General features: G+C 36.9%; 1 protein-coding gene across 2 annotated transcripts in view; it reads right to left on the minus strand.

Moving 5' to 3' along the window:
* Positions 1-18,897, minus strand: part of elmo2 (engulfment and cell motility 2) — a 42,908-nt gene that overhangs the window by 9,628 nt on the left and 14,383 nt on the right. The window contains exons 6-16 of one of the 2 annotated variants that reach the window (XM_039649142.2): positions 17,120-17,289; positions 15,250-15,349; positions 14,219-14,364; positions 13,888-13,966; positions 10,354-10,404; positions 9,737-9,859; positions 4,646-4,765; positions 4,296-4,400; positions 2,353-2,461; positions 1,030-1,166; positions 718-881 (exon numbers count right to left, since the gene is read on the minus strand). In XM_039649142.2, coding sequence (XP_039505076.2) covers positions 718-881; positions 1,030-1,166; positions 2,353-2,461; positions 4,296-4,400; positions 4,646-4,765; positions 9,737-9,859; positions 10,354-10,404; positions 13,888-13,966; positions 14,219-14,364; positions 15,250-15,349; positions 17,120-17,289 — 1,304 coding nt within the window. Of the gene's footprint in view, positions 1-717; positions 882-1,029; positions 1,167-2,352; positions 2,462-4,295; positions 4,401-4,645; positions 4,766-9,736; positions 9,860-10,353; positions 10,405-13,887; positions 13,967-14,212; positions 14,365-15,249; positions 15,350-17,119; positions 17,290-18,897 lie in introns of both variants that reach the window. The other variant, XM_039649141.2, reaches the window with a different exon arrangement.

The following is an 18,897-nucleotide window of genomic DNA, read 5'->3' on the forward strand; positions in this document are numbered from 1 at the left end:
ACAGGTGTAGCCCGTTTAGTGGTCATGTTTTTGTCTTCAAATGTGATGGGGTTGTAAATTGTGTAAACCTGATGAAGGTTGTGAGACCGAAATGTTTCAACTTTTTTATTATTGTAATATTAGTTTTTTATTCAAGTCATTTTGACTTAGTGTTTCATAATTCCATGCTATATATTTGACATTTTATTTCATAAATTTGACTTTTATGTCATAATTATGACTTTGCATGTCAACATTTCAACTTTTTATTTCATAATCATGATTTACCAGAGAATGACATTTTTTGACAGCTTCTATAATATGTTGTAATGTTTTCAAACATAATTAAATGTATTACAAAATGATTGCTTGTAGAGAAGAAATGTACATGGTTACAAAGAAAATTATGCAAATAAATTTACACTTGCTCACTTCATGTATTTTCTGAAGAACACACACTGGCATTATGCAAGTTCAGAATCGCATCTGTACATTATGGGAGGCGACTGGAAGTGGAAGAGTCTTAAACTCACATTATGGGAGGCGACTGGAAGTGGAAGAGTCTTAAACTCACATTATGGGAGGCGACTGGAAGTGGAAGAGTCTTAAACTCACATTATGGGAGGCGACTGGAAGTGGAAGAGTCTTAAACTCACATTATGGGAGGCGACTGGAAGTGGAAGAGTCTTAAACTCACATTATGGGAGGCGACTGGAAGTGGAAGAGTCTTAAACTCACATTATGGGAGGCGACTGGAAGTCGTCTTGGCTCATTCTCTCAGACTGACGCAGACGCAGGATCTCAGAGTAACTCAAACTGCGCAGTTTCACCCGCAGCTGCTCCAGTGACGGCGGCTTCATGGCCAGAGCTCTGGTGATCTGCTCACGCACGACGGTCATCACCTGAAACACACACACACACAAACAGTCACTAACCCTACCCATCACATACATACACTAACCCTAACCCTATCCATCACACACACTCAAATACACACACACACTAACCTGACCCCTAAACCTACACACACACACACACACACACACTCACCTTGTTGAAATCTTCCGCAGTGGCCCTCATCTCTTTCCAGGTCTTGTTGAGCAGTTGAATACACACACAGAAGAACTCTTCCCAGGCGTGCTCATGCGTGAAGAACATCGGATGGAAGTCGTTACAGCCTTCATTCGCTGCACAGACAAACCGGTTCATGGTTACATTTACACAGGCCTCTCTTTACGTCCACACACACACACAAACTGCAGAAACAGCGGTTGTTTCTAAAAATGTAACAAATCAGAATATTGATGTCTGTGTTTACACTTGATCACTGTGATCCGATTAAGAAGAGGGATCATCAGGACATTATCGGATCTGTATTTCCCGCATAATATCAAAAATAAGTCTGTGATGGAAAAATGGCCCCAGTGAAAAGTCAGCCTGAAGTGGTGGGGATTCTTTCAAAAACAGTTTTCAGTCGCGTTTCAAATCCCGTAAACAGTGGTGGAGGAAGTACTGAATCTCAGTACTTAAGTAAAAGTACAAATACCCAGATAAATATTTACTTTAGTAAAAGTAGAAGTAACACAATGACAACCATACTTAAGTAAAAAGTAAAAAGTACTTTATTTTAAATGTACTTTAAGTATTAAAAGTAAAAGTACTTGCATAACAATTTATTCTCTTAATGTCTATTTTCTAATGATTAATAAAACATTTAATTCTAACTCATTCAACCTAATAGCCTACTCCTATAATGATGTTCAATAATGATGGAAAAAAAATGTCACCATTTCTGAAACAAGCTTGCAATTAGGCAATATAGATCAAGCTTATCCTTACTATATGTTAATAACTATGTTTGGCAGTAAACGCAATTCATTTATGGTGTAATTCTGAACCTCTTGGCTTGCCATAATCCTAACCAAACCAAACATATATTACACACGGTGTGTTTCCTATGCACGTAAAAACAAATTTTCGCGTATGAGTTGCACGATAAACACACTGCGTGTGAGACGCATTTAGTGTGACCGGGTTGATATACTGTATCTATGGCAACCAAACGTCACTGGTGAGACAAACGTGCAACGAACGGACGGTCAGATTACATTTTGGCAGGGGAAACACTGATCAGAAAATGTAACAGAAGTTGTAGAAATGTAGCGGAGTAGAAAGTATAATAATTGCTGCAAAATGTAATGAAGTAAAAGTAAAAAGTAGGCACTATTTATTGTACTTAAGTAAAGTAAAGATACGTGAAAAATGTACTTAAGTAAAGTAACGAAGTATTTGTACTTCGTTACATTCCACCACTGCCCGTAAAACAAGGTTGCAAATAACAATACATCGCACAGATAACACGACACGACTTACGCAGTTCTCCGACCTGTAGAAGATCACACAGCATACGCGTCAGCTCAATCGCACAGCGCCCGAACGGACACTCGTGTTTATCCTCTCGACTGCTGTTCTCCAGGACTATCTGAAACACAGGCCATGTGACAAAAAGTTTTCAGCACATAATGATGAAATTTAGGTCATAATTTTAACTTAGTATGTCCTAATTTTGACTTTTTATGTCATTTTTTTAAACTTAGTATTTCAACTAAACTTTTATTCTCTTTTTTTTTTTCATTTATTAGCATTTTATTTTACAGTCCTGTTTCCCATGTACATCTTATGTAGTTATTATAGTAATAACAATAACTGGGTAATAATAACTGAGTACTAACCCTGAACCTAACCTTAACCGCTGTCGTTACCTTATTTTACCCAGTATTTACTTAGAAAAGTACACATACTGTAAAATAGTGTCACCTCACAGTAACAATTTTTCTCATAATTTTAAGTTACAATAGAAACATAAAGTCAGAAATATCAGTCCATCATGTAAAGTGATCACATCTCTACAGATTTTAAGCTTTCCTACATTTAGACATTAGGTCAGTTTGTAATAAAATTTAAAAAAAAAATAATATAATGTCTGTACACTCCCGAATAAGGTTTAGTCTTGTGGTTTTGATTTAAAGGAAAACTCCAATTAAAAATGAAAAATTCTGTCATCATTTACTCACCCTCAAGTTGTTGCAAACCTGTATGAGTTTCTTTTTCTGCTAAACACAAAGGAAGATATTATGAAGAATGACTGGAACCAAACGTTTGTTTGGCGCCATTGACTTCCATTTTAGAAAATAAATACTATGGAAGTCAATGGAGCCAAAGTTTCAATCGTTCTTCAAAATATATTCCTTTGTGTTCATCAGAAGAAAGAAACTCATACAGGATTGCAACAACTTGAGGATGAGTAAATGATGACAGATGTTTTGGGGGAGTATCCCTTTAACCCTTGGATTGATTACTGTACCTGGTTTGGGACTCACAAAATGAGGACAAATATCCTCACACCACACCAAAATCTGACATCCAACTCATTGAGGAGCTGTTTATTGTTATACTTTCGTGATCAATGAAAGCGCATGATACTGCAATATTATGGGGCTCCATTTGTGCCAAAAATGAGCAGTGGTGTGTGAATTTGGCAACAATGCAGTGTATTACAGTGAAGTTATTGAATATTTGTCATAAATAAAAATCATAAAAATTATGAAAAAACAAAGTAAGTGTTGTAGTATAACCAGCAGGACAGCAGCGGTGTGTGAACTGAATTTGGTGACACTGTAGTGTGTGACAGTGAAGTGATTGACTGTTTTCGGGTTATTGCACTTTGCAGATGGTCCCCTCGGAAAATTAGGTTGTGGCTGCTCGTCTACGCTACTACGATTAAAATGAGGTGTTATTTGTGTATAACAACGTTTAGCTCATGAGTTTGACCTGGGAAGTTCGAATCTGTGAATTTATTGCCAACTTTACTCAACTTAAAGAAGTTGAAGTAAAGACTACAGAAAGAGATGACAGAACAAGACGACATAGATGACGGAACTAGAGGACAGAGCAAGATGACATAAACAGAGAACATACAGTACATATCAACATACACTAATTTATCTGAACAACTAGGCGATATCTGTTGTCCAGGACAAATGTAAAGTACAAAGCACAAAGCAGTCGACTCATTTTTGGCACAATTGGAACCCCATAAGAGATTAACATTCATCCTTGTTCACAGCGATTTTTATTTCCTTCTTTCTGTTTTTGTAACTCAGGCTTTGATAATGTTACTTGTGTTTGATCCTGGTATCTAAATACTATAATTCACTCTGATGGCTTTCTGACTAATAGTATACAATAATATTTTAGCACACAGTGCTTGAGAAAATACATAAAAAGAGGTAATGGTTATGAAAGTGAGCTGTTACTCTGATATACGTGTCCTGGTGTAGTTTGGCGAGGTACAGCATGTTGTCGAGCGCCAGCATTCCCGGAGGCGTCTGAGTGAAATCCATGGCAGGATTCATTGGATTCTGTGCACAAAACTATCACTATCACTGATCTGTCATTAAAACATCACATTACACACATCAGCACATCACTATAACTGATCCATCGTTAAATAATCACATCACACACTTCACACACATCACTATCACAGATCATAATGAAACCATTACATCACACACATCAGCGTCTGTTTTGGAAAGGAAGTGTAATTATCTCTCGTGATTAAACATCATCTTCTGAATATGAGACAGAAAGCAAACGGACTCACGGTGAAGCCCAGCATCTTGTAGTCTTTAGTGTAGATGGCCTTTCTCTTCTCCGTGCCGCCCGGGTCACTGTCTCCTTCAAATGCGATTCTTCGGAGTTCAAATATGATATCTCTCTGTGTCTGAAGAGTTCAAGCATACATAATTCAGGCAGTGTGAAGAGTATAAAACAACGCAACTTTCCCAAGTATCTTGGAGAACGTTGAAAACAAATCGGTAATGTTTTGCGTTTCATGCCATGATTATGCTGGCCTAAGTTTATATAAGGGATTTCTACAGTCAGTCATGTTACCAATGTTCAAATGTTTATTGTTTCCCAAAATCATAGTTCTAACAAGCATTCGCAAACAGCATCACTTTGTGTTTGAACATGACCCGTGTTAGCAGGGGCGGAGTGGGACCAAAAAATCTACCGGAAAATTTCGTAGACCACCGGCCCTCGTCGCCGGCACGATTTTACCAGCCGATAGCGTTTACAGTTTTACTGATTTAAAAGGAACTTTGTTGTACTATGCTGGAGTAAAGTTCATAAATGGTCGTTCTTTCCCATAGTAATTTGTAAAACTATGTTGGGTGGACTCTGTGCCTCTAGGGGGGTTCGGGGGCATGCTCCACCGCAAGAAAATTTTGGACATTTTAAGGTTAAATGCATCAATCTCGTGCTCTCTGAGAGATCACAATTAAGAGCTTCAACTCATGAACTGCTCGTTGAACAAAGAAAAAGTATTAATTTGTACCACGACAATAAAGAGGGCTCAAACATCTTTTTATGAGAGTCTCAGTCTGCATTACATTATCAATGGTGTTTTAGGATGCCAAACATTTATTATAATAAAGTAATAATGATTTATAATTATTCCTATGACGTAGGCCTACTGTAAAATCCATTTAGCCTATAAATGTACTATGTAAATGAAAATGAGTATTTCAAAAGTATATTTTAGCCTACATTACACTATAGGCTAATATAGGAAAATTAAAATACTTTTGTCCTAATTTCTTCACTTGCAAGAAATAAACCCTTGAGCTTTTATTTAGGAGAAAACACCAGACCATGATGATCGCGTGAGCAAAGTAATCACGCTGCACAAACTGGATGCTATTCTAATGTCAGTTATTATAATGGCGCAACGCCATATCATGGTTTCAATTTTAGTTCGTTGGCAAAGTATAACGCTAGAGATCTTAAAGGGTTAGTTCACCCAAAAATGAAAATTCTGTCAGTATTTACTCACCCTCAGGTTGTTCCAACCCCGTAAGACCTTCGTTCATCTTTGGAACACAAATTAAGATATTTAAGATATTAAGATCGCTCCTGCATACAGTCCATAGGCTTCTTGAGGGACTGGCTCTTGCTGTCCCTGAAAAGTCATTAAAGACATCGTTAAAATAGTCCAAGTGACTACAGGGGCTCAATCTTAAGTTTATCAAACGACGAGAACACTTTTGTGCGCAAAAAAACAACAAAAATAACGACTTTATTTCAACTATTCGTTTATTTCTCCATGGGCCTGTAAGTCAGTTAACGTAGTGTGATTGCGTAGAGCTACGTCACACGTAGGCTCACTATTGGCTGACGCTGGTCATGTGTGTGATGTGTGTGACGTACAATAACGGAAGCTTACACTATTAAACTAGTAACCTGACTCGCGCAGAGGGAGAAATAAACGAATAGTTGAAATCAAGTCGTTATTTTTGTTGTTTTTTTGCGCACAAAAGTGTTCTCGTCGTTTGATAAACTTAAGATTGAGCCCCTGTAGTCACTTGGACTATTTTAACGATGTCTTTAATGACTTTTCGAGGACAGCAAGAGTCATTCCCTCAAGAAGCCTATAGGACTAGTATGCAGGAGCGATCTTAATATCTTAAATATCTTAATTTGTGTTCCGAAGATGAACGAAGGTCTTACGGGGTTGGAACAACATGAGGGTGAGTAAATACTGACAGAATTTTCATTTTTGGGTGAACTAACCCTTTAATGTTAGGTTTTACATTTTACATCTTTACATATGTGTTGGGAAAAGGGAGAAGAGAGAGTTCGGCAAAAGGCGGATTCGAACTCGTGTTCAGCACATCAAAAGCTACTTTCAAGCACTTCACGCCCTACGACCTACGCCACTTAAGCTGTTTCAAGATGGGCGTCTTTTTGCTGTAAAGACAGGCACTTAGTGCAAATATATGCTCCGTTATAGAAAATGTAAAAAAAAATTGATTTACATTTTCTTCCCTTAGCTTGGGCCCCAAGTGCACATGGCGAACTTCCAATAAATACATTTTATCAGACCGGCCCTCGCGGCCTCGAAACACTACCGGCCCACCGGGAAAACTCCCGACTCTCCCGATTGCCACTCCGCTACTGCATGTTAGTCTTATTTGTGGACTTGTGGACTTAGATATTGCATATGAATTCAGATATAAATCTTTAATCATACATTAATATAGCCTACATGTCATTAAACATGCAAATGAATTAAAGCATTTTCCAGTAAATGTTTGCCATTTAAACGTCACTTCTATTTTGTCATAAACGTACTACAGAGGCTTTGTCAGGTGTTGTGCCTGGTCTTCATTTCTTTGTAAATATTGTAATAATCCATTGAGACAAGAGTCCTGAAACAGGTTTGGTCCACACACAGAGATCAGATCTCTCCATCAACAGCTCAGAGACCGAATGCAATATTTACAGATTTTTAGGAACTTCTGTTGTGCTTTAGTGATCTGTGTGAACATCGTGCTACAGTGGTGTACTAGTTAGGCCGTGTGTCCAACAAAGTGTTTTTAGCCAGCTGAAAACGCCAGACGCTCTGCTGAAGACGCCATGCTTTGGGCACTAGCGCAGCGTTTTTTTCCATTGAGACGTTTCGTTGCTATGATACAGAATATCTGCAGCACAGTTTACTTGTAACTGATTTCGTAGATAATTTGTTTCATATCAAAAATGTATTTTTCATCCATTTTGCTCGTTTAGCTGGTTTAGCCCCGCCCTCCTCCACTGTCAAGTCAAGTCAAGTCATATTTATTTATATAGCGGTTTTTAAAATTGTTAATATTAAATAATAAATAAATAACCCCGACTAAGCAGGCCAAAAGCAAGGCAAAAGCAAGGCGACAGTGGCAAGGAACCAAAACTCCATCAGATTGGATGGAGAAAAAACCTTGGGCGAACCCAGGCTCAGTCGGGGGCCAGTTCTCCTCTGGCTAACATTCATATTGTTTATATATAAATATTAAATATAAATATTGTTTATATATGAGTATCCACTGTGATTGGACGGCTGGATACGAAGTGACAGTGATGAGCGCTGCGTTTTATCCAAAGTTGAACATTTTTCAACTCTCGTCGACCAGTAAAAAACGCCCGGCGCTCAGCGCTTCAGCGTGAAAAAAACGCTCAGCGCCTCGTTACGCTCATGGCGTTTAAAAAAACGCGGCGCTCCCATTGAAAACAATTGAAAACATACGCCAGGAACATGGAAAAACACTTTGCTGGACACACGGCCTTATACGGGTACATCACGTAAGGATAGAAGAAGTTTTAGCACTACGTGTGACGAAGCCGTTTCTCCAGCTCTCCGACGCACAATGTAAACACCAACGTCCGAATTCACTCACTTTATTTCCTTCACTCCATGCAGATGCCATACACTATAGGGATTAGTGAATGAGTGAATGAGTGAGCGGTTTCAGACACAGCTTTTGACTCACTCACTGGAACGTCGACCTGAAAAAAAACTGCATACTAGGCGGAGCTCGGCTACATTGGTGCCAATCAGAGCTAAGGCGGAGCTACAGATCATGTGTCCCTAAAGAACCGGGTATCTAACAGTAGTTACATTAATTATTACATTAATTAATTTGGTGTATTCTCCGTGTAAATTCATGCACCGAACCGCGACGCCTCTAAGGATGCTGGATTACTTCCGCCGATTGTAGAGTCCAATGCTATACCGAGAATTTATATTGGTTTTTATACTCTATGGCAATACTAAAGAAATGCTACTCACAAAAACAGACAAAACAGACACCCTTCATTTTGTTTATGCTTCTTTGTTTATTATATTAAATAAAAATAACTATCAATAAAATTACATCTAAACGTATTAAAGTTTCGTTTCGAAGATGGGAGGACAGTACATTTTGAAGACCCGCTTTCCTCGGTTTTCCTCCGCTTTAAATCTCCCCAGCCGGAAACTGAAGAGCAGTGTTGCGTCAGATGCGGAACTAATGCGTGCAAATAGCCTATCGAATTGACTCCGCCCCACAGGAAGTTGAATTTAAATTGGAATGACAAGGAGTGGAATTAAATTCATGGCAATTTAAAGAAATTCCACACAGTCAGACAACAGAAATAATGTGTTGAATCTCACATAAATTCAGTTTTAGGAAGGTTACTTTGGAAATGTAATTGCTTCGTTATAAAAGTTACCCATATAAATGTGGTTTGGATTACTTTATTTGGATTACTTCAATGTAAAGCAATTTCCTTTTAATTTGATTAGTAACTAATTGAATTACACATTTTACCTCAGTAATACAACTAAATACAATTACACTCATTTTGTAATTTAATAGCATTATTTCATTACATATTACTAGTCACTCTTCAACCCTGCATACATTTTGTTCTAATATATATATATATATATATATATATATATATACAGTATATATATATCCTCAAATTGTTTTTTCCCCTAAAGATTTAATAAAGTAATCCTGGGAAATAGAGTCATGTTCTATCATGTTCAATTGTTTTGTGACTAGAGATTTTAATTTTAATTGCTGGGGGAAAACATTTCATGTTTAATCTGTACAAGTATTTCAAACTAATATAATTTATAGAATATATAATGCAATCATATCTGACACACTGTAAAGCTTCATTGTTAAACATTTGAATTTTTATTGAATTGCAATTCTGCTTCCTTCAATTCAAATTCGAATTATAATTCTAGATCCTGTTTTTGACATCAATTCAAATTCAATTCAAAATCATGAATTGAATTGGAATTCAGGAGTCATGCTCAATTCAATTCTGAATTGCGCACAAGCCTGATAATGACATGTGAATCATTTTCAGACATAAAGCTCGCCTGATCATTGGGGTCCATTTTGGTCATCATGCGTTCCTCCAGAAGGTTGAAGGTCAAAACTTGCAGCACATAGAGCTGATGTGCCATTTCAGCTTTGACGGGCCGATTCCCACGGATGATGTGCTGGGGAAGAGATTGTCAATGCTGTTACACACACACACCGGTGTTTCCTAAACAACACTTATCATCACACTGCTTCTAAACCACTATTAACTGTTGATCTACTAGGAGTAGGGTGACCAGACAACCCAAAAATTCGGGACAGTCCTGAAATCTAAGCTGTTGTCCCTAATTGTCTCGAAAATTATACTTATAAGGCAAAATCTTGAGTAGTTATTGTCTGCTAAAACATTAAAAACTGTTCGTAGAGGTTGAGTCGTTCTACAAAGATACCGTAGGCACCAATTTAGATAAGCTTTGAAAAGCTCATTTTCGTTTCGTTGACATGGCTGGTGTACGGGAACACCAACATGCCGCTAAAAAGCACAAACAAGTGGGCGGGGAAGTATCCATGTATCCATAGTAGCCACCAAACCCCTATTCGTCATCCGAAAACCATCCCAAATTTTAGCCAATCTCATCTGGTCACCCTAACTAGGAGGATCACACACACTTACATTCAGTATGATGCCGCGCAGGTGTTTCTGAGCCAGTGTACCCGCCATCTCCTGCCATAAACACACACACAGAGTCACATCAGTCTGTGAATGTCTAAACCACACTCCAAACTATAACAATAAATACACAACCAACTGTAACAAATGAGAATGTTTTGAGAGCATCCAACAAATTGGTTGAGTGAACGAATCAATGACTCGTTCATAAAGAGTCACATGTTTGGTTCCTGAATGAATCAGAGCTGACGAACTAATCGTTTGGTGAATTAATGAACTGCTATATCAGGACTAATGCGAAGCTGCTCGCTTGATCAATCAGATTTGAGCACTGGAAATATTTCTTGTAAACAATAGATTATTAATTATATTTTGTATTATATATTACTATGTGTGATCATTTCCAACAATTCTGTTGTTCTCTATTCGGTCTGACTATACAGGTGAAACTCGAAAAATGAGAATATCGTGCAAAAGTTCATTTATTTCAGTGATTCAAATTAAAAGGTGAAATTAATATATTATATAGAATTACATGCAAAGTGAGATATTTCAAGCCTTTATTTGTTATCATTTTGATGATTATGTGATTATGTTATGAATTTGATTATTTATATGATATGATTATATACATTTATAGCTTATGAATACCTTTTCACAATATTATAATTTAGAGCCATAATCATCAAAATGATATCAAATGAAGGCTTGAAATATCTCACTTTTCATTTAATGAGTCTATATAATATTTTAGTTACACCTTTTATGTTGAATTACACATTCACATTTTTTGAGTTTCACCTGTAATAGACTTTTCCTCCACAAACACAGAATGTCAACTTTTACTGATAGAAACATTTAGGATGTGTTTTGTGTCCGGTTCTCTTGGTTCTTCTGACCTAACAGTTATAGAATAACTTTATAATACAGTGTTAAAACTGGCCCTGTCACAGGCAGTGTTGTGTTGCATAAGTAAAGAACCTATTCAAAAACATACCTCACTTAGTTCACACCAGAATGATAACTATAAAGATAACTATATTAGCATTCACACTAGCCAACGGTATCATCCTTTTTATTCTACGCTTGAGCTGCAGTTTATGTCTGTCGCTTTAAATGCTTGGGCTCTTTAAAGTCCCCGTGAACCGGAAGTTGCAAACGATTTTTCTCCAGTGCTGTGACGTATTTCCAAGTGAAACGGAATATTGAACAGAGGGCAGGGTTTTACTCTAGCGCTCCTCCTCTCCATCTCTCGCTCATAGCAAACTAACGGTTTGAGGGGAGTGGTTACGCGTTTCCCCACCCAAACTGTGAAACCTACGTCATCAGAAAAAGAAACCGTTGCAGACCGGAAGTAACTTTTCAGATTTTGATTAAAGATTACTAAGGTAAAAACATTTTTTTAATATATATTAACTTGCTTTTATATAATATTTATTTATTATATAATATATATAATAATATTTGAATATATATTAACTTTTTTAATATATATTAACATATATATGGATTAATTGTTCACCACAAGACTAGTAATATGCGCTAACAAAGTAAATAGGTTCAATTTTGATTTAAAGCAGGATGGATTCTGATTGGCTGTAAAAAGTCCCCCGGTGGTGAAAATCCAGTTTTTAATGTTGTTTATGTGTCTATGTGGTGTTTTAATCTGCTTTAAGACAAACCATGTGTAAATTCATAAGTCGACAGCATTGCTGAGTATTTTCTCCTTAAAACTGCAGTGAACCAAAGACAGTCTCAAAAACACGGTTTGAAATCGCTGGTGTTTCTAATGTCACAAACTACCTTGTAACCAATCAGATCAACGTGTGATCGTCAACCAGTGGATCTCTGAGCTGAGTGAGTGAGCTCATTTGCATATTCATAGAACCGCACATACTAAATGAGGCAAGGGTGTCGAGTTACATTCAAGTTATTTTAAGGCTTTAAGACATTTTACAATTTACAAGGGAAAAGATTAGTTTTAGTTGGGGTTATTTAATATTTAACAATATTATTGATCTGTGTTGTACTACTTTCCTGTTATCACTGTGAAGCTGCTTTGATACAATCTGTATTGTGAAAAGCGCTATATAAATAAATGTGACTTGACTTGACTTGACTTAAGGGATGAAATGATTGACTTTAATGTTTTTCTATCATTCATCAGCTGGAAAAAAAATTTATGAAAGTGATTCCAACAATATCGTTCCTCTGCCGTTATTGTTATAGTTTTGATGTTAAGTCTGCAATTGTTTTATATTTAGAATGATTTTTACAGCTATATCTTTATTGTTATAGTTATCATCACTGTTATCTGTTAAACATGTGTGAATGACAGTGTGTGGACGTTCCTACTCTGAAACAGTGGCCGTTTCTCAATATGCGTACTTGTCTGTACTTGTGTTCTTGTGGACTTGTGAAACGTCATCAGTCGCTGCCGAAGTACTGTTCCAATTCAAAGTTCGCATCTAGCCAAGTCCACTTCAAATCCCCGGATGTGTTCTTGATCCGCCCCGTTTACCGAGGATGCATCGAGAGGTGACTTGTGTGGACTTGAGATAGCCACGTATCCCAGAATGCATCTCGCACCAACCAGCAAGCGTCAATGGGAGAGGAGAAAATCCGCGAAATATCAAAATACTACTGTTATTGAGTCATGAAATGTAATTTTAAGAGTGTTTCAGGCGAGAATGTGGTTGTTTAAATCTCAAATCTGTAGTTTATTTATAAAGATAGCGCCTATATTGTAAAATGCATCTGACGTTTTCGGAGTTCTGACATCCAAGCCTTCAGCGGACACTCAGCGAGATCAACCCCGACTGGAACAGCTTTTCCTCGGCTAGTGCTTCTGACGTTTGCCGCCGGCTCTGATCTCTCTAGTCTAGTGGATAAACCTTGACGTATAACTCGTCTTGTGTATAAGTCTATCTTTGGTCTCATTAAACTATAATTTGTTCCATGGCGCAAAAAAAAAAAAAAAAAATAGTTTTTAAGGTTTCATGGCTATTTTTTTATATTGTCTTCACTATACGAACAATAAAATAAAATGACATAACCCTGTCTCTGTTTGATAAATGTCAATAAAAATCCAATGTTTCATATTTTTAAAATGAAAACAAAAAGATCATGTTCATTTTGTTATAAATATGCATGTTCATTTTGTTATAATGCATGTATATGCAGTGAAGAGAATCGCGTTACCTGAACCACATGGCCATTAGGCTATTACAGGCTATGTTGTTTTTTGTTAATGAAGAGTCAGAGGGGTGTTTTATAACATATTTCGTTTTATTGTTGCCTAAAATATAGAGTAGAGCGTGCTGAGTGACACGATCAAGTACGCTCTGTTCCATTTGCAGAAGAACCGGACTTGCGTCCTCGCATCCTCGGGAGTTCGTTCTCCAGAGTCGAACTTGCAAGTCTGAACTACCAAGGACGCAAGTCCGAAGTCTGCGTACTTGGTATTGAGAAACGACCAATGACTGAAGAGTGAGTTGATTAGTGTGTCAGACGGTGTTTGTGTGAGTGTGTGTTTACCTGGCGTCTGTCCTCTGGTGTTTTGAGGAACAGGGCGTTGATGAGAGCGATGGCGTACGTCTGGATCTCCTGATTGGACCTGAGGAGTTGATGACACACACACGCACACACACACACACACACACAGTTAGAGGTATCTTGCTCTTGGACTCCAACACTTCCGGACTCTAGATCCCGTGTCACTGTCTGGAGCTCTGGAGGGTTTTTATCACACAGCTCGGCACATTCAGTGTGTGTGTGTGTGTGTGTGTGCGTGCAGGAGAGAAGCACGTGACCTGCGCTGCTGCGAGTGTGTGTGCGTGTGTGTGTGCGTGTATGTGCTCACACTTGCAGGTGTGCGATGAGCTGCGCCACAGTGATCTCCTGCGCCACGCGCTGGTACAGGCTGTGGCTGTTGAGCACCATACTCTCCAGGATGGCCAGTGAGCGCTGAAGGATGGACACGTCCACCATGGGCTGGTTCACGTAACCCGCAATCTGGCACACACCACACTCACATGACTATCACATGACATAAACACTGGTCTACCAGGCAATGGAACTAAAAATTGAATAGTGACAGTGAATGAGTCATTGACTCATTCACTCATTTGAATCATCGCTAATGAACCATGATGGTGAATGACTCTTATATCAGTACTAATGCAACGCTGCTTAACCAATCAGATGTGAGGACTGCACTGCAAAAAAATGCTTTTCTTACTTAGTTTTTTTTGTCCAAATATCTAGAAATTGTGAAATCAAGAAGGATTTACTAGATAAGTAAAATGACATGAGAAATTCGAAAAATGTTTTCTGATTATAAAAATCGAAAAAATATCGTGCAAAAGTGTATTTATTTCAGTAATTCAAATTAAAAGGTGAAATTAATATACTATATAGAATTATGTGCAAATTAAATATTTCAAGACTTTATTTGTTATCATTTTGATGATTATAGCTTATGAATAGTGACAGTGAATGAGTCTGTTTATGAGCAAGTCATTGACTCATTCACTCAACCAATTTATTTTCATTTGAGTCATCGCTAATGAACCATGTTGATGAAAATGCTTTTCTTACTTAGCTTTTTATTGGCCAAATATCTAGAAATTGTGAAATTAAGAAGGATTTACTATAAGTAAAATGACATGAGAAATTCGAAAAAATGAGTTTTTGCTTAAAACAACCAAAATTATCTGCCAATGGGGTATGAAAAATAATCTTGTTTTCCATTTGAATTAAGATTTCTTTTCTTGTTTTCCATTTAAATTAAGATTTTTTTTCCTAACCTCGTTGGTAGTTTTACTTGTTTTAAGATGTATTTATTTTTATGTTGAGAAAGGTTTCTTTAGAAAGAGTCAGAGTTTGTGTTGTACTTGCCTGTTTAATGAAGGACAAGGAAATCAGATCCCAAGACACGATACCGTGATCCATGAGCTCCAGAAACGCAGTGAGAGTGAAGGCCAACATCTCCCCAAAACTACACATAGAAAACACACACATGAAGCACTGAAACACAGACTGAAATGAGCCATGACGTCTGAACTGAATCATACTTCTTCAATCTCATATTTAAGATGACAAACAACCACCAGCACAATTTTAAACAATAATCAAGGATATAGTTATAAATATACACCACCATTCAAAAGTTTGGGAAGAAGTCTCTTCTGCTCACCAAGGCATTTATTTAATTAAAAATACAAAAAAAAACTGTAAAAATATTATTACAATTTAAAATAACTCTTTTTTATTTGAACACATTTTAAAGTGTAATGAATTCCTGAATTTTCAGCATCATTACTCCAGTCTTCGGCGTCACATGATCCTTCAGAAATTGCAAAAAATATGCTTTTGTAACATTATACACTATAAGAATCAGAATATTTTTAACAATAAATCAATACTTTTATTTGGCAAGGACACATTAAATTGATCAAAAGTGAAAGTAAAGACATTTATAATGTAGCAAAAGATTATATTTCAACTTTTTATTCATCAAAGAATTCTGAAAATAAATAATTGTAATAAATAAATGTCTACAACTGTTTTCAACATTGACAATAATCAAAAATGTTTATTGAGCATCAAAGCCTCATATTAGAGTGATTTCTGAAGGATCATGTGACACGGAAGACTGGAATAATGATGCTGAAGATTCAGCTTTGATCACAGGAATAAATTACACTTCACTATTTATTCACACTCCCATTTTGTTCACATTCGCTCCCGGAATTTAATCTGTGTGACCTGAAAATATATTTGGGAGTTATATTTGAAATTTAACACCACCTATTAATATATTAGAATTAAATCAGTTAATATATTATCGTAGTGCAATGTTTTTTTTAGTCAGTTTTTGTGTGTGTGTGTTGGTTTGGTGTGTTTGAGTGCTCGTTGTTAAAATTACACAGCAAAATTTCAGTGGCATTTTTATTTGTACAAAATTAAAAACAAATACTGATACTAACAATGACATAAAGTACATATGGAAAATTTAACTACATGGTTGCATAACAATTTATAATAGTGATATGGTGACAATTTATAATGGTTTTTAGCGATTGTTGTTTTGGTGTGGTTTAAAAATTAATATTCTGATATAAACGTTCATCTAAACTATTTTAAACTATTTAACAATATCTTTTGCATTTCTAATCCAAACAACGTCAAACAGGGCACTGCACTTACTGGTACCCGTAACAAGACACTGGTCAAGTCTGAAATCCATCAGTCTAACGGTTTGAGAGATATGCGAATAAGACACACACACACAGAGATGTTCCTGTAATTTATTATCTGTGCTCCTAAATGTTTGAAGTTGCTACCAAGTAAAAATAATTAATTTTGAGCCCTGTTCACAGACAACAGTTACTTTAAATTGCAATATTTCACAATATTACTGTTTTTACTGTATTTTTGATCAAATAAATTGCCTTGCTGAGCAAACTATATTTAAATGGTAGTGTATATATATATATATATATATATATTTACCAAGAGGTAAAATGTCATCATATTTTTGTGATTAGCCATTTAAATCTCTTTGCATCAAAAGTTTACAGTAGTAGCCAAAAGTGGTTGGCATCTTGACTCTTTATTTACATATTATCAATAAAAATGTGTTAAAATAACAGTAAAATAACGTCACTTTTGGCCACAACTGTACATGAGTCCACCAAGCTCATCGTGTGTGTGTGTGTGTGTGTGTGTGTGTGTGTGTGTGTGTGTGTGTGCGAGGGACACTTACTGTGTGCCACTCTCCACAAGCCGTGCCAGCGTCGCCAGACCCTCCATGTTGATGAACTCTGTGGCGAATGTGGGGTCAGCGGAAAGTTTGGCTAACTCCTTCAGCGCCTCCAGACGCGCGTCGATCCCGTGAGACTGGATCCGCTCCAGCAACTGTCGAGCCGCTCGCATCTGACACACACACAACCCCGTCAGGATCTCTGACACACACTGATCTACGGGAATCAGACCTGGCTTCCGCACAGTCAAGTCTCCTTTATTTATACAGCGCTTTTAACAATGGACTGTTTGAAAGCAGCTTTACAGTGATGACAGGAGATTACAGTAACAGAGATTGTTTAGGATTTACAGTAGATCTAGAATAAAGTTATTGTCCAGATAAAGTTAGCTTTGATTGATTCACTTCTGTTGCAAAGATGATTAGTTATTAACTTGCCGCTAACACGACACGGCTCTAACAGAAAACCCCTAATGCACTCCGGCCGCTCATTCACACGACAGTGTTTAGTGTAGTGTGTAGTGTAACAACAGTGTTTAGTGTAGTGTGTAGTGTACCAACAGTGTTTAATGTAGTGTAGTGTGTAGTGTTTAGTGGAGTGTGTAATGTTTAGTGTAGTGTAGTGTGTAGTGTTTAGTGTAGTGTGTAATGTTTAGTGTAATGTGTAGTGTTTAGTGTAGTGTGTAATGTTTAGTGTAGTGTGTAGTGTTTAGTGTAGTGTAAGGTGTAGTGTAACAACAGTGTTTAGTGTAGTGTGTAGTGTTTAGTGTTTAGTGGAGTGTGTAATGTTTAGTGTAGTGTAGTGTGTAGTGTTTAGTGTAGTGTGTAATGTTTAGTGTAGTGTGTAGTGTAAGGTGTAGTGTAACAACAGTGTTTAGTGTAGTGTGTAACAACAGTGTTTAGTGTAACAAGAGTGTTTAGAGTAGTGTAGTGTGTAGTGTTTAGTGGAGTGTGTAATGTTTAGTGTAGTGTAGTGTGTAGTGTTTAGTGTAGTGTAACAACAGTGTTTAGTGTAGTGTAGTGTAGTATAGTGTGCAGTGTAACAAGTGTTTAGTGTAGTGTGTAACAACAGTGTTTAGTGTAGTGTAGTGTAGTATAGTGTGCAGTGTAACAAGTGTTTAGTGTAGTGTGTAACAACAGTGTTTAGTGTAGTGTAGTGTAGTATAGTGTGCAGTGTAACAAGTGTTTAGTGTAGTGTGTAACAACAGTGTTTAGTGTAGTGTTTAGTGTAACAAGAGTGTTTAGTGTAGTGTAGTGTGTAGTGTAACAACATTGTTTAGTGTAGTGTAGTGTAGTATGTAGTGTAACAACAGTGTTTAGTGTAGTGTTTAGTGTAACAAGAGTGTTTAGTGTAGTGTAGTGTGTAGTGTAACAACATTGTTTAGTGTAGTGTAGTGTAGTATGTAGTGTAACAACAGTGTTTAGTGTAGTGTAGTGTAGTATAGTGTGCAGTGTAACAAGTGTTTAGTGTAGTGTGTAACAACAGTGTTTAGTGTAGTGTTTAGTGTAACAAGAGTGTTTAGTGTAGTGTAGTGTAGTATGTAGTGTAACAACAGTGTTTAGTGTAGTGTAGTATAGTGTGTAGTGTAACAAGTGTTTAGTGTAGTGTGTAACAACAGTGTTTAGTGTAGTGTGTAGTGTAACAACATTGTTTAGTGTAGTGTAGTGTTGTGTGTAGTGTAACAACATTGTTTAGTGTAGTGTAGTGTAGTATTTAGTGTAACAACAGTGTTTAGTGTAGTGTGTAGTGTTTAGTGTAACAACAGTGTTTAATGTAATGT

Source organism: Pimephales promelas, chromosome 21 (assembly GCF_988280905.1).
Source record: "Pimephales promelas chromosome 21, fPimPro1.hap1.1, whole genome shotgun sequence".
NCBI lineage: Eukaryota > Metazoa > Chordata > Actinopteri > Cypriniformes > Leuciscidae > Pimephales > Pimephales promelas.